Source organism: Ylistrum balloti, unplaced genomic scaffold, assembly GCF_031769215.1.
Source record: "Ylistrum balloti isolate Yb309-2 unplaced genomic scaffold, AGI_CSIRO_Ybal_v1 Utg370442, whole genome shotgun sequence".
NCBI lineage: Eukaryota > Metazoa > Mollusca > Bivalvia > Pectinida > Pectinidae > Ylistrum > Ylistrum balloti.
The window spans coordinates 290066-315811 of NW_026782295.1; the positions used below are offsets into that span (position 1 = coordinate 290066).

At 35.7% G+C, this 25746-nt stretch overlaps 2 protein-coding genes across 2 annotated transcripts; both read right to left on the reverse strand.

The window, feature by feature from the left end:
- Positions 1 to 753: 753 nt before the first annotated feature.
- LOC132554757 (uncharacterized) lies at positions 754 to 2708 on the reverse strand. The gene is made up of 2 exons (XM_060219066.1): positions 2675 to 2708; positions 754 to 1226 (listed from the first exon to the last, which is right to left on the reverse strand). The coding sequence occupies exons 1-2, from the start codon at positions 2706 to 2708 to the stop codon at positions 754 to 756; spliced, it is 507 nt and encodes a 168-aa protein (XP_060075049.1).
- A 335-nt stretch (positions 2709 to 3043) lies between these two features.
- LOC132554758 (mucin-5AC-like) lies at positions 3044 to 23750 on the reverse strand. Its single transcript, XM_060219067.1, has 14 exons — positions 23745 to 23750; positions 22325 to 22404; positions 21091 to 21152; positions 20853 to 20876; positions 13643 to 13663; positions 12965 to 13420; positions 12764 to 12814; positions 11852 to 11902; positions 10610 to 10714; positions 9578 to 9646; positions 7685 to 9300; positions 5899 to 7654; positions 5187 to 5561; positions 3044 to 4800 (listed from the first exon to the last, which is right to left on the reverse strand). Exons 1-14 carry the CDS (start codon positions 23748 to 23750, stop codon positions 3044 to 3046), a joined length of 6429 nt encoding a protein of 2142 aa, XP_060075050.1.
- Positions 23751 to 25746: the final 1996 nt, after the last annotated feature.

Genomic DNA, 25746 nt, shown 5'->3' on the forward strand with positions numbered 1-25746 from the left:
AAACTTAAACCTTTCCTCGGAGAGATAACTGTACTCAAACATTATTTCGAGCTATGATCAGTATCCATACTCGAACTGATACAGATACGGAAACCAATACTTCGATTATGTCCATGACCAGAGTGGTATTTGTCTGATAGTTTACCCGTACTTAAGCTTTTTTCTGTGTATTCTATGTGTCTCTCGATTTTTAGAACATAGTATACACGGTACATAAGATAATGATCTATTTACACATTTGAGTTACAAAGAAAATATTACGTAGACTATAATCGTATTACTAAGACTGTCAGTTATCAAATGAAATAAAAGTAGCATTTTTTTTCAAATTTTCTGATATAACTGCTTATTAGATACATAGATTTAATTTCATTCTATGATTTCTAGGATATTTCTTTGATCTCGATTTTGAAAACTGAGATAAGAAATCGAGTGAATAAAATGTTATTTCTCTGTTGATCTCAGTTTCTTTCATTTACGTCAAGAGCACACATCGTATGTTCTGCCTGGTATCAAGTCGACAAGTGTACCGTGAATACGATTAACATAGAAGTTTTGTCTCTCTGAAGCACTAGGCAAATAATGTTGTTACACACATGGAATGGAATTCCTCCTTTATCTCAAGCCCATCAGGGTATCTTCACTAAGTAGTAGGATACACCCTCGTCAATAAGAAGTATTCCTGGCACTGATGGCGTTCTTGAAATAGCCAATATTTTTTCAGGTATTTTAAAACGATTGTTTAAATCGTTATTATAGTGGTGTTTGTGAGTCAGGAACTGTAGGTAAAAACACTGGAACACCACCAGCAGGATTACGGAAAACGCCCAAACTATTTCGAGGACTATTCAATGAACTGCTAAAAAATGGCGAAGGAATTTGCTGATCACGAATAGGAGGACTAACAGTTGTTGCTGACTCAGCGAATGGATTTATAGCGTCAATGTCAACCGTGAATGGACTGAGTCCATTAGGGTCGACGACATCCCTCTGTCTGTCGACGGTAGAATCGGCCGCATTATTAGCTTGTGCATTATTGCTTAGCTTTGAAGGATTAGTCTGTGTTTCGTTTCGTATTCTGGCGCTGATCGCTTTGATTAGATTTGCGTTAAACCGTCTTCGCGATTCTCGCACCATTTTCTTTAGGTCGTTTTGCAACTTCCGTCGTCTCTGCGAATCAGCAATGATGCCATCTATAGAGCCAACATTATTAAAGGGTGCTCTGCCTTCAATAAGAAATAAAACAAAAATAGTTAACAACTACTGATTGTATTAAGCATGACTTGTTGATCATTGATAATGAAATAAAATTACTTTTTATAAATCAGGCTTTTCGGAATTCGAATCGTATACGTAGATAATTATACTAGTTTGATTAAAGTTAAGAAAAAAAAGTAGCAAGATATAAACATCGATTATAGTGTAGAGAGAGGATACATCTATTTCTAATTGTAAATATGTATTAAAGGTACTTGTGTGTACAATCATTGAAAAACGAGTGAAGAGAAAATATATAAATAAATCTACATCAGGACGCAATCAGTTTGTAATTTCTTCAGAACAAAAAAGTATGATTCCTTTATGTAATATCTAATACTAGTTAAAGATTAACAAGTGATTAATAAAATTTTTCACTACGTTAATGATAGTAATAACAGTTAAAATATTATATTTGTGCGTTACATGCGACTAGTTCTATAACGTACAGATTGTACATAATTTTTTAATTCAGGTAAGGATGTGAATGTTGAGTAATACTGAAAATATAAACATGAAAATATTAAAGATTATATCTACAAAATCAGCTAGAAGCAAGTTCATTAACCGTAATGACCATCATTTCGAATCGCATTTAAAGTGAAAATGATGATAACTACAGAAGCCACATTACAATTAACTGATATTAAGCTTTGTAAAGCTTCTAATGTTAGTACCGCCTAACATGAAGCATTCATAAGTGCTATCTTTCGAAAATTTCCTTGGATGATTCTATTGTTATGTTTGTGGTAATTAAAAAAGCAAAAACAAAAGGAGGGGGGGAAGCCAAAAAGGAGGGATGGAAAGCCAAGTTCTAATCCTAGTTTTTGTGGTGCCATAGCCCAATGCCAAAACTACGAATGGCTTATTTGCATAACGAATGCTTATTGTTAAGCGGTATATATTTTTGAAGTCTCACCTTGTTATAGCAGCTCGTGTTAAGTTCCGGGTCGTCAATTTCTGATTACCTCATGCATAACATGGCTGAACAGTGATTACATAGATAGCGGCTCTGAGTACTAATGTTGAATACACATCTGTTATGATTATCTAACATTAATCATACGCATGCGTTGTCTACAGCAGGGACCATGGATACAACTTGGATGATATTCTGATGGCGCCATCCAAATGTTCTCCACTTTTTGATTTTATCAGTTTTACTACTTTTTTGAATTCCACCTCCTTTTCTTTGTGTACAGGAAATAATGTATTTGCTGTTGAATGCAATACTGACTGGTGATAAACAACAAATATGAAGCAGTAACTTTACTTTGGTAACTTTTATCTATAACTTTTATTTATAACAGATATAAAACACGATCATTTATATTCAGATTTATCAACTGAATGTCTTCGCTAACTCGTTACAGTTGAACAGTTACACTGGCATCTTGATCAGTTTTATCTATTGTACAAGCAATGGTACATTTCCTTTCTGCATCTGTCATCGATTAATTGTGGAATTTAACATCAACATCTTTGTTATTTGCATTATAAGAAATAAGCAAAGCAGAGACAGTAAATTATCATTCGGATTAAGTAGGCAGAATGATTTGCAAGCAGCGATGAATAATTTACAGCAAAAACTTGAGACATGAAATTATTTACAAAGTAATTTAATATTATTTACACACCAAGTAGCACGGACAAGACTTTTACACATGAACAATTCCTGCATCAAGATAATATACATATACACACTCACATACATACACACAATAGGCAGCTTATGAATACATGTAAATCACATTTCCATTATAACAGAAAATTACGATACTGCATGTTACACCAGTGGCGTGTTTAAGTTGACCGAGGACGTTACGGCCGGAGACGAGTGGTGGATGGTACTAGAACGAACCAGCGGGTCTACAGTTACACTCGGTGGAACTGTTGATAGCAGAGGACGATTTGTACGGATACTAGTTGAGGAACCTAAACTCATGAGAGATAACTGTGAACTAGATATGGCAGTGTCAGCTATTAAAGCTGACGTAGCGTTCATTTCCATCAGGTTTGATGGTGGTGGAGGCGGCAGACCAAGTAACCCAAAACTTTTGGAAGGATCAAAACCAAATGAGGGCGCACTTTGTGTGGATGTGCTACGTTGTGTTACCGTGTTGGTCGACAGAGGTTTGGATGAAACACTAGCTGTTCGAACATTCCTTGTAACCCCAGTCATGCTGTCTAGCATTCTCGGAGTTGTACCTGAACTCAGCAGTTGTGATCTTGTTCTCGTAGTCGAAAATAATGGTTTTCGTGTAAAAGTGGTACCAGAAAACGTGGATCGGAACAAAGGCATATTCTGAGTGGAAGGAGCTACGCTGACACCTCCCGCCTCAATAAGTGGGGATGTAGATGTTCTCTGTCCTCTAAAAGCGCCAGGTTTCTCAGCAGGAAGGTCATTGGATGTTGTCATTAACGGTCTGCGTGTACTACTACCGCTAAATGGTGTTGTCATTTTAGATCCTTCGAACAGGTTTGTAGTTCCCTGGAAATCTGACTGTGTTGATAAACTCCTCACTTTCGAGGTCACAGACTGAGTGTTAATACCGGAATCACGACCATTGAACGGTATCGTCGGTGTTGATTTAGTAACACCTAGTAACGGCGACAGGCTTGTGAAGTCATTATTGAACGTAGACAGGAGACTGTCTGGTATATTTGCAAGGAAATTTGAATCACTTGGCAAAACTTTAGCTGCTGCATTTATTTCACTTCTGACAAACTCATTTCGCATTGCATCGAATTCAGCACTTCTCAAAGATGGCGTTGTTACTTGGAAGTCTGCAGAGGAGGTTAGTCCACCAATGTCTATTTGCGGATTATTCTGATTCGGCGTTCCATCTGATGCGGTTAAAAGATTCTTCTGGTTGTTTAAGGTTGTTAAACTCGGTATTGGTTCCTCCCTATTAATCGTGACACCGGAACGTCTCATGTTGATATCTGAGAGCCCACCACCACCAGCCACAGTATTAACACCAATGCTTCTTACAGGTGGTTGGCGTATTATACCACTTTGTTGGAATCCCTGACTAGGGTTCTGGTTAAAAGCAACATTGCTCTCTGTTATTACTCGTAGAGAATCTATATTCGGTGTTTTGATGATTGTTGAACTAAAAATATTTTGGTCGTTGACAATACCATTAGATTTTTCACTTAATTTATTTGAACCTGGACCGCTTTTTATTTTTTCGATATTCGAAGTCCGTGTATTAATAGGAAGTATAGGGGATGCCGCGTTTTGTGAAATTTTCATACTTGAAACATTTTTAATGTTAGAATCCCTGGATGAGTTTGAGCTCTTTAAATTTGGTTCTCCTATCAAAATTGGATTTATTGGGCCAGTATTTGCAGATCGTGACAAAAATGCGTTTTCCATAGCATTACTTGGCCGTATATCTACAACTTCAGTTTTAGGAATGTTTATGCTCTCTGTCATACCAGCAAACGGCGGGGGAGGGGGAAAGTCGATTTTAGAATCTTTCGGATAAGCTGGGACTTGCGGTGACGTGGTGAAAATTGCTTGTACTGGCTCCTGACCTGAAATAATGTGTATGATAAATGAACAATAGCCATAACGAAAGCTTGTTACAAAACAAAAAGATTTTACTTACAACGGTACAATAATATGACAGAATATGATCAACATTGCAATAAGAAGTATTGAAAGCAAACAGAGATAAGCATATATATGATTGGTAATGAATAGAATATTCATACTAGATATAATGAATGCAGGATACAAATTTGCTAGCTGAGCATACTATATGTATTATGATTTGTGATATAGTTCATACAAATAAAGCAAAATATACCAATCACGTTGCAAACATTTAACCTCTTATCAAGAAAAAAGCATGACTCTGCACCTTTAAGGCATGATTTAGTGGTGCGATCAGCGATAAGTGCATGCGTATTGTACCTACCTGCACCTGAAGCTGAATTTGAAGCTGTAGGCGAAGCATACTTTTGTGCATCAACAACTGCTTGTGCTACTGTGTTTATGACTGCTGTGGGAGTTAAAGCTGTTTTAGCAGGGTTAAATTGGTGCGAAAAAAATTCACTCAAAACCTCAGATATAAGTGTCTTCAGTGTAGAAATATCCATCACAACATTCTGTGGCCTATTTGGTGCTGTGTTCGTCTTACCTAGAGTCGCATCAGAGCGAGATAGAGCACCTTCGACTAGTCCACTTGCAGCCGACAAAACTTCCGTGTTAGAAGAACTATTATCAATTTGGTTCAGGTTTCGGATGATTCCTGAAGTGTTAAGGCTTGTTTGTATTAAAGCCTTGATAGTTGCTGAAAATATATATATATATTCTTTATCCCAATAAACATTTGAAACATATATTCACAAAATAATCACAACTAAAGCAAGGTATCTATAAATTTATATCAATAGATGCCTTGAACATGATTTCTAACATTTCAAAACCACTCGTATGGAATTAAAGAAGTTTAAATGGAACACAATTGATTGATGTAATAACACTGAAATTCAGGAAGGTATGCCCCACATGAAATTGAAGTTTCCATTCAGGAAGGTAGTATTTCAGTAATATATCAAAAAGAAGTGCAAAATTCCTCTATAATTTTATCTTTGTTAAAGAATTTCTGTATATATATATATACATACCTGTAGGCATTGCGACATCTGTAATGTTTGAAGCTGTTTTGAATGCCGTCGCTGCTTGTTCTATACCTAGTTTTGCAGTTTCTGTGTTGGTAGCTTTTTGGCGGACTTGAATATCTGAAGCTTTCCCGGATGCAACCATGATATCTGGTAATGAAGATGTCACAGGCAGACCAGTAACTTGTTCAGGTGATTTCACGCCATTAGCTTGAGACTGAGAGGGTTTTACTGGAGGTTCAGCATTAATAGTGTTAGTAAACAACGATCCCTTACCAGAAGTAGTGGAATTAACTACAGATACTGCGTTTAGGTTAAGAACGTCTGATGTTGTTTTAAGATTTGGTAAGTCCATAGGGATATTAGGCGCCTGTGGTACAGCGGGAACGTTATTCTGTATAGAGGAGGCATTGTTTGCTGATGTATCTAATTTATTTTGTGTCTCTACAGTGACTACATTTGGTGTTTGTACTTGCGAAGGAATGTTGTTAGTTCTGTTGGCCAAATTGATTTCTCCTGCTATATTAGAATTTTTGATTATGTTTATAGATTGCGTGCCTGTATTCTGCGGCACAATTAGAGGAGGAGGAGGGTTAATCGAGGACGGATTGATAAGCTCTATCCGTTTGGGGTCGTTGGCGGCAATGTTAACACCGCCTTCAGCAAAAAGTGAATTAGAAGAAGTATTAGCTGTTACTAGATTCATGCCTACATTGACGTTTCGAGTATATGTTGGTGAGGAAGTGCCATTAATTTGTGAATTTAAATCTTGCAAGTTATTTTGTGTTGTTGAAGCACTTGCTAAAAGTGCTTGATTAAGGCTGGAAGTAAGATCCTCTATTGCCTTTTGAGTACTTTTGTCAGTCGTTAATTGTTCGGAAAGAATATTTGAAGTGATACTGTCCTGAACGGTATTTGCTGTCATTACGTCACCTGCGAAATTGTTGCTGCTATTCAGTACTGTGTTTGTTTGTCTTCCCATGCCAACAGCTGATAAAGAATTATCTATATTCGAACTTACACCGCTTACGACATTGCTTTGAATTATTGGTTTAACCTGAATTTGGTTCGAAGCACTATTTGATTGTATATTTCTGCTTTCGCCTGATGCTGACATAAACGTTTGAGACACTTGTGTGCCAGTTTGCAAATTATTGTTTTGAAGCGTGTTATATTCAATATTTTGCGTATTTGCTAGGTTTGGACTTTGCTGACCAGTTATTCCGGTTACGTCTCCTTGTTGTTTACTTTGTCCTGTGATTTCAATTGTAATTAAGTTTGGATTTCTCACATTAGACTGACCTTGTATTATACTCTGTTGCTTTATTTGCCCTATTTCATTTTGGACTACTCCTGTATCTAAAAGGTTACGTTGATCGATGTTTTGATTGATATTAGACGTGACAGGCGCACCTTGAGTGTTCATTAACATTGTGTTTGTACCTTCAATGGCATTCTGATTTACTGTTCCGAACTGTATATCATTTGTTAAAGGTACCATACTCGGTCCTTGTATAAGATTCTGATCCAAACCTGGATTTTGTATGTTAACTTGTTTAATGTTTCCATTCTGACCAACAGCTGTGTCTACAGGAGTATCAGCCGGAATGTTAACAAACTGTCGTCTTTGCATTCTATCCATGGCCATATTCTTCACTGCAGATGTGAACTGACCTAGGTTTGCATTGTTTTGAATCAGAGTCAGTGTATCTGTTTGCGTTTGAGCACCACCCCTATTCACTGTTGATGTTAACGGATTTAACTGTGTTTTTGATTCTGCAAATGTATTCACTGGACCAGCATTGGAAGGTTGACTTTGAATATCAGCTTGTCTGTCAAGTGCTAGCTGACTATTCCTGGCGTTGGCAAACTGGTTCTGATTAAACTGGCTGCTAGCTATATTATTAGTTTGTTGTACTGTTGATAAATTTAACGTGTTATTGTTCGTAATGCTGGCATCACTGACCTTTGAAAGCGAGTTGAACATCGTCGACTGATCAACCTGTCCTGTCGTGCTTAGTCCGACCTGTGAATTAAGATTGGTTGATACTGAAGACACAGGTAGTATAGGGGGTGGAAGAGACATTGTACTATCTACCATGTTACCAGTATCCTGTGTGAGCATTACGTTGTTTTGTAGTTGCACGGGCTGTGGACTAGCATCTATGGTAGTGCCTTGAGCTTGATTTGGAAATAAGCCTGTACTTGTCTCGCCACTTAATTGGCTTGGTTGAGTTTGGGACATGCCTATCTGGGTGCTGGTGGTTGAATCAACGATTGGTCTCATTGCATTATCTGTCGGCAAGATATTATTGGTTTGCAAGCCTACTGAGTTATCAACTGCTATTTGTCCTGGAGAAGGTGTTTGGGCTAGTGTCGTTGCAGTCTGCATACTAGATGGTAAGTCAAAAACGGACGTTGAAGTCCTTGTCATTCCCGATTGCATCATATTATCATTATTGCTAATTGTTGAAGGATCGAACATTGATTCTTGGACAGATGATGTCTGCGACTGGGTTTGTGTAATGTCTGTCTGCGTTCTAGTAGGTGTATTGAAAATAGGTTCTGGAGTAAAAGCGGGTTCCATAATTGTTTGCCTATTTGCTTGTATATCAAATCCTGTTTGAACAGAAGTCGATGACTGTGGTTGGATCGGTGGCATGTCAGTTTGTAAATTCGTTTGCATGTTTGTTGATGTACCCGTAACAGAAGGTTCGAATCGAGCGTTTGCATTCTGTGAATCTGTTAGAATACTATCTACAGTCTGAATATTAGCATTACTGTCGAGGGTTTGCGGTAGTGGTTGGGTACCAGAGGCAGCTTGAAAGACAGTGCTTGTAATCCCCGCCGTATTTTGTGTGGGGGACTGCGGTGCTTGTATCTCTCCATTTATTGATGGCGGGAAGACTTTTTCAAAAGGGTCAGTGTTAATAGTTAGAGGTGGTTGTGTTACTGGTTGATCCAATCCATTATTGTTATTTACGCTACTTGGGAGGAAGAGAGTTCTATCCTGGAGTGGTGGAGTGGCTGTTTCTGCAAAAGCATTGTTAGGTATAGGTTCTGGAGAGTTGTTAGGCAAAAACTGGTTAGGGTCAGGACCAGGGTTAGTAAATCGATCAACACCTGAAGATAACGGAGCTCTTTCACGCGCCACTGCAATGGTCCTCCTGCTAGGTCGCGATTGGTCAACACCTATCCTTCTATTCGTTTGATCTCTTGTTGATTGGCTTCCAATATTCTGACGAGATCTTGTCCCAGTTGTACGGTCCAGTGGACGGGTGGTTGTAAATCTGTCTACTCTGTCTACAAGGTTTCGGTTATCGACTCTAAACGCGTTTCGCCTTTCCTCAAGAATCTGGTTTCTGACACTATTGCTCCTGAGGTTATCCGGTGCTTGTAATAAACCGCCTATCAACAGATACCAGCTAATATTTCAACAAGGAACCAACCGGCATATACAATCATTGTTTTTCAACTAGTGGGTTTAAAAGCAGTTCAGGAATGAAATTTTATCTGTGCAATATATCTAATAGATAGGTCCAAAGCATTTGCTCCTCTAGATAGAAATAATACAAGTCAGTAACACTGAGTATACTATAACATAACATTGTAGCATTTCATTAAGTATCAGTTGACGTGCTATCGAATATTCATTATAGCTAGTTTAAATCCGTGTGCATCTTACCTGCTTCACCATCACGGGGGCGTAACACTACAATAGATTGTTCTCTTCCAACGGCCGGGTTCCTTGGACCTGAAAAATGAAACCAGTCAAAATAAAGCAATGTAATACGTTTACCTGATACATGTATGGGTGTAAATGTAGAAAAAAAATTTCCAAATGTTTCAAAAACATTGGTTAAAAGCCGAGTATTTCACAAGTGCAACATGGGAACGCCGATATAAAATGTAAAATGCTTTTTACTGCTTATTTGTAATGACGTCAAGAGGATTTGATGTACAAAATTAGAAATATTTTATGGGTATAAATCTATGTTAAAAACCATCGATGAACATGTCGACATATATATAAAAAAAGTCTTACAAAAAGTTACACAATTGGATAGTACCTTTTATTAGTTAGAGAAGAGGCAAATAATGGATTGAAACAAATCACAAAGTTGATTCGTCTTTCAAACACTCGTCAGTGATTCTAAGGTTCTAAATTTTGAAAAAGTGAACATTCAAAGTAACCGAAAGAAATGTCTAGATGGAGAAGTGCTCTGATCCTTATTTTCAGTAAATTTTGTTATTCTTGTGTGTCTGATAATGTTGCCAAAACGTCTGAGTGGGATTATGGAAAATCGGATTGTAAATACTGAAATCATAGTTCCGTACATATATTCTGCAATTAATTATGGAACACCTGATTGTACTGTCACACATATATTTGTACTGGTGACACAGAGGAAGACAGTATATTAGCGACTGTACACTCATAATGCACCATCGCAAATTTCATAATTGCAGAAGGTGATCTTTCGTGGTCACGCTTTTGTTCTTAGCGTCGCTTTTTTGACGTGTCGGGGTCATTTATTTAATCAATAATCATTGTTCGGGCTAAATATGTCAATTACAAATCTATGTACAGTACATCGCGCTTACATTGTCGCAAATTATGTCATTGACCAAACAAATGTCGAGTTACTTCTCGAATGAAGGAAAATATGTTGATTTATTTTCTTCTTAATGTGATATCGTATAACTTAGTACATACCTCTAGTAGTCTGTGATCCAGGAAGAAGATTAGCCCGCCGGGCCGCGTTGATGATTGTCCTCAAATTCAGGGGCAACGTGCTATTTCTTTGCATCTGGGCTCTCACTGTGGCAAAGTAAGTACGTAGGATTTGCCTTTACAAGGATATTCATTGAGACTTTTACTTATTTCCCTGATATTTTGTGTGCATTTCAGCATGAACGATTAAAAAATTAATCATATTCTAGAACTTAAGGAGTTTCAAAACATGAAAATAATTTGAACAGAAGATGATCTTGAAACACAAGTATTATTCAAATAAGCAATAAAATAGATGTTATGCAACAGTGTTAATATTCGTTAAGATTATTTTTCCGATTTTTCTCCAACCTCTCTGCTCAGGAAGGTAGCCTTCTACCAGATGTGTTGCTGCTTGAAGAAGAAAATACGAACCTGGACGCGTGCTTATCTTAAGACGTAGCTAGGGAAAGCATTCCACATTTGCATAAATTATGAACTCTAATGTCGAAACATCCTACGATATGTGCAGGTGACCTACGAAAGTATACGGACATTGTCTTTCGACAAGTATAAGAAATATGCGATGACGTGTATTTCTGTATGTGAGGGAAATTCAAATAAATAATATATAGGATATTAAGTAGAAATCCAATAACGATATATATGGTAGCCGTTTGACTTTAACTACGACACGGTGCTTCTGTTGTGGTATATATGGGACACTAAACGAAAATCATAAGTACATTTGATGGCAGGGACTACTTAAGCACGGTTTCTGTTACATTTATATCATCGTAATGTTACATACATGGGATCTAGCATTAACGTACTGTTAGATGACAGTTAACATTCGATACAATAAACCCCATGCAATGCACCACATCTTATTGACAACTAAGTGCTACACAGCAATATTTTGTGACATGAATTGTTATAATATTATAATGCGAACGTTTATGCACACGCAAGCGCATTGTTAATAATATATATATATATGTGAAAGTGATACCATTAAAGAAAATGCCGATTTGTCAACAGAATCATACAAGCTCAAATACGATGAAACTATGACAATATATGAACAAAGGAAAAAAAATTGGAGGCCCCTGAAAAATAACAGCAAGACCAGGCGTTCCGTCAGAGTTAGCGTCTCCTGACATCTGCCAGTTTAATTCAATTCAATAAGGTATGCAATCAAAATTCAAACTCAAAATATAATGGAAAGTATTATGGCTATTTTACCTCTTCCGTTGAATCGCCTGCTGCCGCTCCCGCCGAGAAAGCGCCGTGCGTCTGCAAAATTGTTTAACGCCAGATAGTCAAGCAAGCGGCTTGATTGTGCAACAAGACAATCATATAGAAAGCAGAGAACAATGAGAGCCGAAAGCTTGTTACATGTAATGCTTTGAGCGCAATGTATTATGACTATTAGTATATGATTAACATTAGTAGAATATATATCTTATGTAGATTAGATACAGTGTAAAAGGAATCTGCATAAATTCAGGTGAAATTGGAGGAAAATTACTTTAAAATAGAGTTGTTAACAGCCTGTGATTAGGAATTACAAAGACGGAGGCACTTGTCGACGCATAATTCATCTAATTTACATGATGATATCGAGATAATTGCATATTTATAATGTAATAAAACTGAAGATAACGAGAAAGACAGTGACGCAAGATGCATTACAACAAAAGTGGAGACAACAACAGCTACTTTGGATAGTGAACAAATAGAAGTAATATACCTACAGATATCTGATATCTTAACCAAAAACAAGCATAACAAATAAAAGGAAATCCATCATATTTTAAGACAACGTCAAACACGCAGTAGGACAAATACCAAATGGAACTCTAGACGCATTACATAATGACAATGCTTATAAAAACATTGAATATTTCAATTAAAAGTTAAAAACACGCAAACAACCTCGGATCCATCACGATTTATGTAAATCAAAGCAGGAGCATATAGTATTAAGGACGTCTGGTACATTAAAAATTAAGAATACACATCCTTATATTTGTTAAGAACGTGTTGAAAATAATCAAAACACTAAACCTTTAAGAGGAATTAGAGCTACTTTATTAGTATTTGTTTAGCTAAGCTATTGCGGAGTTAGTACACAAATAAATATAGAAGTCTTACCTGGCATTAGCTGTAGCTGTGTTCTTCCGTCAGGTCGAGGAATCAGAAACCCTGATATTGGAAATTATTTTTATATCAATAAAAGACCAATGAATTAAAATATAAAAAATTATCATGTCATTTTTTATCAAAGTTCCTGATCACGTAGAAGTATTTGAAAATCTAATTTTTAACATATTTTAATATATCCTCCCCACGTACCAATGAGTCTAGGATTAGCACCTCGTCCAGTCGTTGACCTGCCGTTCTGAAGTAAGTTTCGCATGGACCTTACCGCTCCTTGTTGTACAGGAGTAAGAATGACCCTGGCATTGTCCATACCATTTGCGGACGTACCAGACCTCCCTCGCCCACGAGCATTAGCAATTCCAACACGTGTGTTAGCTTGTCCAGCACGTGTGTTAGCAGTTCCAACTCGTGTGTTGGCTATTCCGATACGCGTGTTGGCTCCGCCACGTGCGCTAGTAATGCCAAAACGTGTGTTGGCAGGGCCCACGCGTGTATTGGTAGATCCAACAGTTCTTCGAGAGGCTGGCACCCGACCGGAGGCAGTTCTCCTCAATGATTCGACGCCGACTGTTCTCCGGGACGTGCCTAGCCTGTCCCTTCTTCTCGCTGTCCCTAATCGTCCACCTGTTCCTGATCTTGATAATGTGCCTACCTCCCACAAAGCAGATATGACATGAACAATAATGAGTTAACGACAAAACGCTTTATAGAAGAATTAAATATAAAATATATGATTTAAGCGCACATTGTTATAGAAAGCACATATTTGTAATGAGTGCCGTATTTATTTTTAAAGTGATCTAGTATTCTTAAACCTCTGTCACCACTTTATATATATGGTGTAAACATGTGATTAAAACATATACTTACGGTTACTGTTTCCACTTAAATCTACAAGAAAACAAAGGCATTTAAACTATGAATATATAGCATACATTTTGTATAATACAAACGTAATTTCTGATTTAATTATAAATAAATGTTTAAGTAGATATCTGATCTAATGATAATGTACTTCTAAAATATCTTATATGATATACAGTGGCATCGCCAACGTCCCAACAACATATTTATCAACAAAGACGAAATTACTTCAATAAACATTTACTTTTAGGACACGTGGACAAACGGTAAATCACTGGGTAAGAAGATTGTTGAGCATGCATACGCATAGGTTGATGATGAAATAGTGATAGAGACATCGTTTGAAATGTAAACACCCACTCCAACATGATGTGTGATGCTACATCGTTTCAATGTTTCACGTTGGTAAAGGTTAATTATTTGCCCTATTTATTGTTAACCGTTACAAATTCGTTATGTTGGATTGAGATATCAAACTTTCTGTTCACACAGTTAACCGATAAAGGTTCATACTTATGATAAGTCAACATATAACACATAACTGGTTCATACATATGCTTAGAATGATTCATACTGATGATAGTGCAACCTACAGCATATAACAGGGTCACTGATAATGATTAATACTCATTGTAGTGTATACTACAAAATATAACTGGTTCATGATTAATACTCATTGTATTGTATACTACAAAGTATAACTGGTTCACAGAGTCACTAATAATGGTTCATACTGACAGTTTATCTCATTACAACATAGTAATAGTTCAAAGGTCACCTTATAAGATATTTCTGTTTCAAACAATCACTGTAAGACTATCATTTTGATGACAGTTCACCCTAAGAAATATCACTGGCTCACGCCATTACTGATAATGTTCCATATAGTTCGACAATACGTATAACACAATACTGGTTTATATTGATAATAGGTCACACATTAAACTATTACTACTTTCCACTGTAATTTTATGATAGTCCTGAATACTCTAATATAGACAAAATTTTAGTTCAAGAAAGGTAGAGTAGGTAAGCAAATAATTGTATATCCAGTATTTAACTAGCGATTGTTAAAGGGACTAAATGGTTAGATATTCATTTCATAACCGATAAAAACATTATCACACTTAAATATCTGTTAAACGGAGAGTATTTTCTGTTACTTCAGTGTTTGAAAGTTTGTCAAAAATGAAATAGGAGCGACCCGACACTAATTCATATCATTATCGTTCGGAGAGTATAAACAATGTCTTTTTGTGCATGCTATTTTAGATTCATGTCAATTCAACTTCGTTTAATTCGCTTTGTCATGCGTATAGCGTGAAACAAGATGTCATTTGACAAAGTGAGAATTAAAACATGGCTGGGAAATTAAGTTTTGTCTAATTACATAAGTATACATAATAAGAAACCATATCAAAACGGCGGATAAAAACGAGGCTCCGAGTCATGTGATGAACTCGGCTCTAATTAGTTAGAAGCTGGTGATCTTTTATCAATTTCTCTCAGAGAGTGTTATGATTTTGTGAAGAGTCTAATTTTAAATATTACAATGCCTGCCCGAAAGCGAACACTTTGGAAATCTAACCATTTATTCCCTTTAAAAATCATAGCGAGACGTGTTACATTAAATAAAAACGCCAGACCGTTCACCAATAGGTTATTAAATATCTGTTCCTGCTTACATTAATCAGATGTTGCCCAGCAAATAAAATAAGAGTTCACATAATATGAATTAATTAGATCAATATTATAGTATCTTAATTATGTTTACATGTACAATCATAACAGCCTATTGTCATTCAATATTCATTGACCACATACATCACAATAAAATGACAAAAAATGGACTATTATGTGGCATGTCCTGGGTTTTTTTAAATACGTTAGAGTAAGTAGTGTATCAGTAATATTGTTATTTATTATCTGGGTTGTATAAACAGATATATTAGGCTCGTCAAATATCATAATACAATGGCAAAGTTTAGTCATATGTTGTTACTACTACTTTAAACAGGGGATAATTAAAGGGGAAATCCAATGTTATGAAGAATTCATGATCTGAAGTAATGTAACAAACTTGGGATGAGATATTTCATATAAATATTAACATTGACATTAAAATGTTACCAAACCAAAAAAAGGTCGGTACAGAGTAGTTATCTGTACAATGACCTATCTTACCAGGTAACAACTAGTTGGACATCATTCCTGGATAATAACCAGTGGTACAGATAGCAGCAGGATCTCATATAACGCGGGTAACATTCAGAAGGATTTCAATCCATGACCATAAAAAGCTTGATAAATCGCCATATTTACCAGTGGTAGAATATCTTTATTCTGGATAATCTTAAGCATCAATTAAAGTCATTATCAGGAGGAACAATCATCTTCATTGCCGTTGGCATTTAACAAAGAGAGCATGTTGTATGGCATAATTGCATGGCAGTATCCAATAGGACATACAACCATAGCACAACTTGAAGTAAGATATATTTAACCCTGGTAGAATAGAATATAAATGAAATCTAGCCCGACATATAGATGAGCACTATCATTCATTAAAACATATAACCATGGTAACTCTAATCTCACATGTTATTGTGACAGTCTTTTATAACGAAACCATTGACACATTTTATCGGACATACCATCGGTAACACCATGCTAATGATTAATAACATATATAGCATTGTTATACGAAAGACAAGTCTGAACTTAGCAATATACAAGTACCATATATTCGACAATGCGATGTTATTGAGAAGCGTTTATTCCCTATCTGAATTTTGCTTTTTGTTAGCTAAAAATATACATGTATGGACACATTACCCATAAGAATTTGAAGCCTTAAACGTTGTACAATGATTAAAACCAATCAAATGTCGACCTGTTAACAACATCTAAATTCAAACTTAATATCAATTAAACGAAGATGAGCAAAACCTTTAAACGGCGACCTTTAAACGAATGACAATGAGAATAATACCAGAGTTCTGGAAGGGTAACAAGATCTGCTACATCGATACATGCGCCATGTAAATCTTGGTAAATCAAAATAAGTAATGTCACGTTCTAAAATCAGAACTAGTTTTATATAAAGGGACCCAACAAGTATACTCACGACAAAATAACAAATCAAACTTCCGAGGTGAAGCTAAATCATACAGAAGTGATGTTATATTTAGAAAGGCTATTGATACCACAAGCCAAATATGGCAATTCATTAGAAAATAAGGAAAATACATATTGGCCTTAGTATTGGCAAATACTAGTGTAAAGTATGGCAGGTGCATCACAGCATGCCGACAAATCACCGGCTACTGTTTGTGAGACGACCCAAAGAGCAATAGTAGATTTTAAAAAACATCTAACCAATTACCCAAACATTCCTGAATTTATTCAGCAGCGTTATTTTTATAAGGTTTAATATAGATTTATTCATTATCAAACATTGAAATTGTTTGTAACGATGAGAACGTTACAAATACGAAGTGGAGAATTCATGGAGTTTAACAATGTCCTTTGGCTAAGCTTACCTGCAAACTATGTGTAAATATCATTACACACACATCTGTGAATAGGAATGCTAAATTACATAATATGTCATAAAATTAACAACATTACATTGCACACACGTCCGGGTTTTAATATTTAATGGGGAAACTCTGAGTTCATAATGGATAACGGTATCTATCTATGTTATATCGGAAATGGGCTTGATAGGAGAGACGTTTTGTCCATGTCCAAATCACTAACTAGAACAACGATCGCCTATCAAATAGTTATAAACGTCACTATAGTGAAAGGTATGTGTAGGTCACTTACGGAATGCTCGCACAAACAGCTATTTCACTCAAGTACATGTACACATAGCGTTGGGTTTTTTCGTGTTAAGGTTTTAGCTAGTTATAGCTAAATGTTTGAGATACCTTTTTTTAATTGGTCACACTTTAGCCAAAAAAATCAGTCTCGTGTCGTTATATATGTTTAAGTAAGAAAATGTGTCATACTTGTTGGAGACTCAAATCTATATCTTTTGTCATTTATGATGTATCATAATGAATTACATTTTCATTTTTCTAATTTTCAAACTTTATAAAATCTATTTTTTCATTTCGATTATCATCTCACTAAGTCAAACAACGCGATTTTTAAAAACAATCGTCACTTTACCAACACTTGTAAAAAATGATACCGTCACAAACAACATGTGGAAGAACCGGGAAAACATACAGTCTTGTCGAGTGTTCCCCAATGTGAACCCAAACCTCGATAATTTACCAGCTTTATTAACTGAGCTAAATAACAGATGTGAGACAGAGACTATAATTAACCCTGTATAAGCCAAACCCACCCGTTAATTTTACAGGAAGCAAAAGATATACAAAATGACTCTTTAGTTTTAGATTCCACTGGGAGTATCAACATAACGTGTATATTTTATAAATTAGCGTGTTTCATATTGCAATAACTAATTTAATAAATACAGAGAAAACCTACATTGCTTCAAAATTATACACAACATTCACCTACCTTATTTATCAAGATTTAGTTTGCTTTTCTTTCAAAAAACTGTAAGATAATCTGTTGAATGATTTTTGCAACTGAGTATTCTGTTATTCTTTATTACAAAAAAGGGTAGGATATGTCTTTTGTTTAATGGCCTGTGAAACATAATAAAAACAGAAAATCAATAAATTCTGCCATTAACACGACAGGAAGTATTGTAATACGGCCATATTAATATCAGTCGGTGATTGGTTGGAGCCATGGTTATTGTCATTAAGTATATTTCTGCATTATACCTATCGGTTTGGTATACCAAGCGACGCCCACAATAATACTAATGTATGCGGCCGAATAAAAGAGCGGTGTGTGAAAGAAAACATTTATCAAAACATCTTACATTATCGTTTTATATGTCATTATTATTGATCTATGTATTCTCCTTATGCAATTGTCAACAAGATGTGTGTGATGCCGTTGTTATAATGCGATGTCAGTATTTAAGATAACACGTTGGCCTCACAGTAACTACGTTCTTTAGTATTGAGCAGGAAACGTGGTTAGATGTTAATAGGCGGCTGTCAATCACCTAATCACCATTATCGAGACATACATCTATAACATGAATGTTGAACCGATCACAACAACAAGGCTTACCGCGTGTGTAGCGCGACATGAAAGTGACGTGTAGTTGACATGTGATTGACAAGTAGAGTCATTATGCGTGTATGCTGTACATGGATATACGCACCACATAAATTAATTATGTCAATTTATACTGGAAACGATATAAAGATTGTAACTCGTATGAAGTTGCATGTGTTTTAACACAAGACGTGAGAAACCGCTTCCTTTGGTATGATTTTATAGCTGGTAGGCATATAGAGACACTTCTATATTCAGCTTGATAGCATTGATTTTGACGCGCCGTTCAGAATTGAAACGTTTCGTTTTATAATTATGAAAGAAATCACGATCTGTTACCTTTAATTTACATTAAATTTAAGAAATAAAGTCATGAAAAATATGCTTTAGTTTTTACATTTGCAGAACACTGTTTACAAAACGAAGACAATATAAAATACAATATGATTAAAATTAGATTCCTCATATTACTCGTTGTCGTACCTCGCCTCATGGAGCATTTTGTAATTTCCAATTGTTTTTGCATAAATGTGAAAAAATAGTAAAGTATAATTATATAAACCAAAGAAAGGCCGGCGTGTATCAGATTAAAAAAGAAAATATTTACTTTGACGGATATTCAAAATGGCAAAAAATGCATCTAAGAAAATAGAAAGTCTGTTATCAAATTCAACAAAAGATTTCGAAAATAAATACTGGTCCTTCACTCTAATTTCATTTTATGGTTGTCATCGAAGAAGAAACGACAATCACGATGTAAGGTAGTATGTAGATATCTGGTCACCTTTACTTATCTTAATTTCCTGTGTTTATGTTGCATACAGAATGCATTTAATAATATTAACTCGGGAATTCTTCCAAACAACTTCCTGCTGTTTAACGTTACAGGTAAAGCAACACTTAAAAAACAGTTCAACTCGAATTATCAGCTTTAATTTTGCATAAGTATGAATATGATTAGTCTTGCTTGGAGATTAACGTGACAGTAACATGTTGAATAGCGTAATTACAAAAAGCCACAATAACAAATTGGACCTATTTGCGTATATTTCGAATGTAGGCTGTCCTTGACAATTTGAAAAGTATGAGAAAACTTAACTTTGTTATTGTAACTTCCAGACTATGAACAGCAGAGTATAGATGTTTCAATGAATTAGACAAAAAGACACAAAAGTGAATAGCACCTTTCAATACAAATTAAGAGTTAAAAGCAGAAGAACCAAGTAACGAATAAATAGATAGTTCTTCCTTCTAGGACGCATGGTACAAATGGCCTAGACTAGAGAAAATCAAAACTGGTCAAATACTTATCGATATAAGTCTACTACTGTAGAATCCTATATTTGCGTTGGATTCAATTTTCGTGGTTTAACAAAATAACTATTTCGTGGACACTATTTTACGGATATGTATAGCTCAATAAAACTGATGATACCACGTTTTACCAGTTCGTGAATCCTGGATTCAGAGTATCCACGAAATCTACAAAAATAAATCCCCCACGAAAATTAATGACTTTACAGTAGTCTACATACGCTACAAAGGCTAATATGTTATAAGTGTATGCTGCTATCGTTCAATCGCTGTGTCTCAAACAGCTTCGGGTAAAAGTATTTCTGTGGAGGTGTTACGAGATCTACGCTTGTCACCAATCCCAGACACATTTATCATGAAGAATCGTGTTGATGTTGTGTAGCTTATAAGTGTGATATTTCATAATAACTCTGTGACAGCATCAGAAAGGTTGTCAGGTTATCGCACATGTGCCGTTTCGAAGGGAGGAGAAGGATGAACAAGAAGTATATTTATATAATGGAAGTATGGGTAGAGATGAGAGGATTGTTAAAATGGGGAGGTGAGACCCGATATCAAAAGACAATATTTAAGCTCTAAGTATATGACTTGACATCAATATTTTTCTCAGAACATCCTGAAACTGATTCCTTTATTGCAAGCTCAATAAACAGGTACTTCTATGTTAGGCATAAAATTCGACAAATGATTGGTTATTAAACATACATATGTAATGATAAATTCATAATAAATTGAGTTTACTCACGATTAGCATTCACTCCGCATAAATCTGGAACAAAAAAATTACTTTAATGAAATTCTACAAATCCATCTGGAAGCAATATTAACATCACATATCAATCTTATTGCAATTCTAATTGTATCATTAAGTTACTTTGATTGGCAGATTTGTCAAAGTAATTACAGGTTAATAGATACATATAGATATATGTCTACATCTCATGAAAGCGGTATTGAACGGTACGCCTCGGCAGTTTCATTGCCTTCTGCCGAGGCACGACAACCAGTACTTGATCCTCCCATCAGCTCCTGGGACGATACAGTACTGTCGCACGAAGGAAGACAAAACTTATACAGTGCAGTACATCTCGTGCAAGTTGATACGGATTTTAATTCACAAGCTTGGTGTCTTTGTAACAATCAGAGTGCGCCTAACCTATGCACAGTAATTTGTGTTGAACATAGCCCCTGTAAAGCCAACAACAGGTGGAGCTCTGAATAATTAGAGATTAGATGTATTATAATATGTCTGATGTTTTATTAAAAATGCTTCATAAATATGCATGTAAAACAATACTTCTTCTGAGCGAATAAATAGTCTCTATGAACCTTATAAGGGGTTGCTGTGTCCACTATAGGCTGGTACATGTACGTATGAAACTGTTTCCGCCTCCATCAGGTATTGCAAACATCGCTCAGTGGCATTTTCGGATGAAGTATGGTAATTTCATATAGCATACATGCCACAGATAAGCGACTTTTATATGATATGAAAGAGTAAACTTGATAATGTAAGAGGAAAGCCGTCAAGATATACCAGCTAATTCGTCAACTCACAATAATTAAAGCACCAACAAACACGAGCAGATTTGTCAACATAATCGCAAACGTTTGTTTCACACCCCGTACATCAAGAGTAACAAGTAAAAACAGAGAGCATGACGGCAGATTTTTTTTAATGTTTCCAACCAAACAAACAATGGAGACACGTTTGCTGGATACAGCAGAAAGTTTGTTTGAACAATGCACAGAATCTTTCACTTTCTTTTCTAATTCAATCGGTACTCAGATGGGTTGTGACTGTTGGGTTTATTCATTGTAAAGCCTAGATGTCCGCGTAAAATGTTTGGGCGACACGACACAACTATCTGGATAATAATGACACTAAATGTGCTTGTAGTTTGACATATACTCAACAAATCTGACTTAAGATATTAGTTATATTCTATATAAATTTCAAGTAGCGGCTACAAATGCCAAAAACAACAATGAAAATAACGACATGTCAAGAGATTCCTAATTCAAACTCAAATTCGATGAAACCAGCGCAAGAACAAAAAAAGAGTTGAGATTCCAGCAAAAAAAGAAGAAGCGTGAGTCCAGATTTTCCGAAAGGATAAGCGTCTTCTGCTTTATCCAAATGTGTATTGTATTTGGTTTTCGGTCACATAGAAACAACTTAGATATGCTGTACTAAAGTTTTTTAATCGATCTTACGATTTTGCCAGGTGCTGACCAAAGATCGGTGCTTTTCCTCCTCCACCAACCAAACCTGACATGGCCTTAAATGGCCCTGGCTGTTAACAGGACGTAAAACAACTACAACATTTAACATATTAAACGGCTGACCACTTTGAGTGAATATCCAGTGCCTGTAAATGTTGAAAATTAATGAGTAGCTAATTATGTTGAAAATTGTGCAAAAATACACGAGTGAATGCAAACTTTTATTACAAATTTAGAGGTAGATAAAGTAGAATCAAACAATGAGTAAAACTGCATCATATAGATCTCTCGTCCTTTTAGGAATCGTCAGTGACGCTAGGGGCATAAAATTAGACAAATGTTGCTTATGATTAAGGGAAAATGATCTGGAGAGAAAGATATCAAAAATCATTCGCATGCCTGCATTAGTCGTCCAAGACAGACGCCGGAGCACATCAAAGGATTCCACGATAAGAGAATCACTGGGATTAATGGGGATGTTAAGGGGATGGGGGTTTGTTCGGGTACAGACTTAGTATGGATCTATAATGAGGAATAAAATATTATAACGTACAATCAACGTCCCGGATGAAAACAGGAAAATCATCCTTTTCATATGCAAGTGTTGAATTAACTGGTGATAGTGAAAAAAATGTCGGATTAATATAACTGTATCTAACTCAGATATACATTATACAGGCTGGACTAGAACAACCACGAACTTCAATGTCCATAACATAAAAAGCAATGGGTAGAAAATAAGACAGATCAAGAGTGCCTAATATGTAATCAATGTGTTCCAGAACTGCATCTTAAAGAGCCAATATCCGCAAACAGAAAGGAACTTTGTTCTACATAATCACAAAAGACAACAGTCATATCTGCAAGACATGCAATAGTATACAATAAGAAACTATTTTTTATAAAGTCAGATAGATGAACTATGGACACGGGACAGTTCAAGACGCAGAAAGTGAAAAGGCAGACCGAAAAAGAGTTGATATTGACGACATCTGAAAGAAAAATCACTATCATGTCCGGGTTTAGAAACGTTAAAGAGGTCAGTTTTGACCATTATTTGATGTTAATTTGGGATAAAACATTTTCGCAAAACAGCTTTATATTGCTTCACAAGACCGCAAAATATTACTGCCCACAAATCAGCGTACATGTCTTGGATTCTTACAATGCATCCGTGATGATATAAGATTAACGTCACTAAAACATGGAGAGCATCTGTAGTTAGCATTACCAACACCAGTAAACAATAGCATTGCGTTCCGTTTATAAAATAAAATTACTTATACTCGTGTATATACTTACATTTGCATATGCAGGTTAATGCAATTATGTAAATTATGACAGCTATCTATATTTTTTATAAACATGAGGTATTATTCAAAATTACAGAATGTAATAAAACAATTCTTACCTTCATACGTTAAAAATATCATTAAAAATCCAAGAAAAAGGTTGTAAAGGTTCATAGTGACAAAGAGGATTTCAAATTACGAAACGAAAATTTTCACCACAATTAAAACTCCATCAAGGTAAATGGTCCAGATGACATGCAGTCCTACTCGGAGAGACGTTACAAATATTCCAAATGATGCTAAACATAGAATCACACCTAAGCGATGTCCAGGATAGGTATTCTGTCTTGTGACGTCAGCTTTGACAGACAGACCGGTGCCCGTAGCTATACAAGACAAGCTACACGTGTTTGGTCATGTATTATCCTGGCGGAGAATAGCATTTTATCGACACACGGCGAAGTTTAGTCCCCTGGGCTGACAGCCTCTGACAGCCTTCATAACATATACCTTTCTCTTCACCTGGAAGATTATTCATAAATATGGACATTTATTCGAGGAGTGATTTACATAATTTACCAGAATAATCTCTTCATTGTGTTCGATATAATGAAACCATAAAATAGATTAATTTATCCAGAAAAAGTAATTTCAACAATCATGTGATCAAATGATGAAGCAATATTTTACCTTACTTGATGTATTGTTTTCTTGATTTCTTAAAGCAAGTTCTATCAGGTAAGTAAAGACATTAAGAAAAAAGGGGATATCATAGAATTGAAAGCGATAAAAGAGCTGTAAACACATGGTGATTGAAGACAGTAAAACGAGATGTGATTATAAGGATGAGGAAGCAGAAAATATAACATGATCACCACAGAAAATTGCAGCATGTATTGGAATGTGCATGGTAACGATTAATGGCTTCTGACCAAATCTTGACCTAGTTTTATGACTGTTTTGGAGATAAACCATCTATATGACAGGAAGCTTTCATTTTGGGTTCAGCTAACCGATGTTTAGCCTCGTATACACAAGTAGCTGGCATTAGGGAACCGCTTTACTGCACTATGGTGTTCCGAACATAACTCTGATAATGATTGAGTGGTCAGATACTGACAGGATTCGAAACACCAATCAATAAGTCTTAGTTGTTATTTCTTCAAAAAAATTATACACAAGGGGTTTAAATAGAAATAAACAGACATACATGATAACTGACAAGTACAGGAATAATTGTCAAACTCACCAGCATCAGACATTACAAACTGTTTAGTCATTGCACCAAATAGGAGGGCTTTGGGATATGTACAAATGGATTAAGAAGACTTTATATAGAACTTACCATAAAAACCTTTATGGGTGCAGTTTTTAGCAGGAAGATACTTATAGGTCAGCTACATATAGTATACTCGTAGGACATATGTATTTCAAATTAGGGAGGTGGGAAAATGGCTATTGACTCATTTAACGGTAGTTTGACTATTAAGATTAAAGAAACTGTGAAAAATACACCAAAGAAAAAACCTTACCTAACCATTTAAGGACTTCTGCATCATTCATACAACGAGGCAGGCAACGTATGGAATATTGATTTTATTCTCGCCTGTATGTATGTATGTATGTATGTATGTATGTATGTATGTATGTATGTATGTAATATATATGTACATAATTCCCGTTTACCATTCATCCGTTTCATCCTTTAAATCGAAAGGGTGTGTAAAAGTTTGAAGTTGAAACTGAAAAAAATTATGCGAGAGTGAATTCAAGATTTCAATATCTTAAGTTACACTTACGCCACATCGTGTCTGTAACAAACTGTGAATTGACAGTGTAACCAAAACGTAATACAGCATATATTTGTATAGTACAACACATTTCAATAGTTCTGATGGTTACCGGTTGATGGCCCTAATGACCTTTTGAGTGTTTGCGGGCCGTTAAGAATGTCATAATAATAATAATAATCTTCAATACTGGATAGCTCTATCTATGTATCAGTCGATCAAATTTACGTAACAAGACAGCATTATTTATGGTGAATAATCCTTTCATTTTTATATAACTTAGATTAACAGGATAATCATTTGGTAAGTAGAATTTTCACAAAGTTAACAC

Excerpts from the sequence above, each read along its gene's own strand:
- LOC132554758 (XM_060219067.1), bottom strand. Across the intron at positions 13,664-20,852 it reads ATGCGGAGTGAATGCTAATC|ATTTAAGTGGAAACAGTAAC; the intron begins GTGAGTAAACTC and ends GTTTTCTTGTAG. Across the intron at positions 12,815-12,964 it reads TGCTAATCCTAGACTCATTG|GGTTTCTGATTCCTCGACCT; the intron begins GTACGTGGGGAG and ends TTCCAATATCAG.
- LOC132554757 (XM_060219066.1), bottom strand. The coding sequence starts at position 2,708 with ATGACAGATGCAGAAAGGAAATGTACCATTGCTT. Across the intron at positions 1,227-2,674 it reads AAGGAAATGTACCATTGCTT|GCAGAGCACCCTTTAATAAT; the intron begins GTACAATAGATA and ends TTCTTATTGAAG.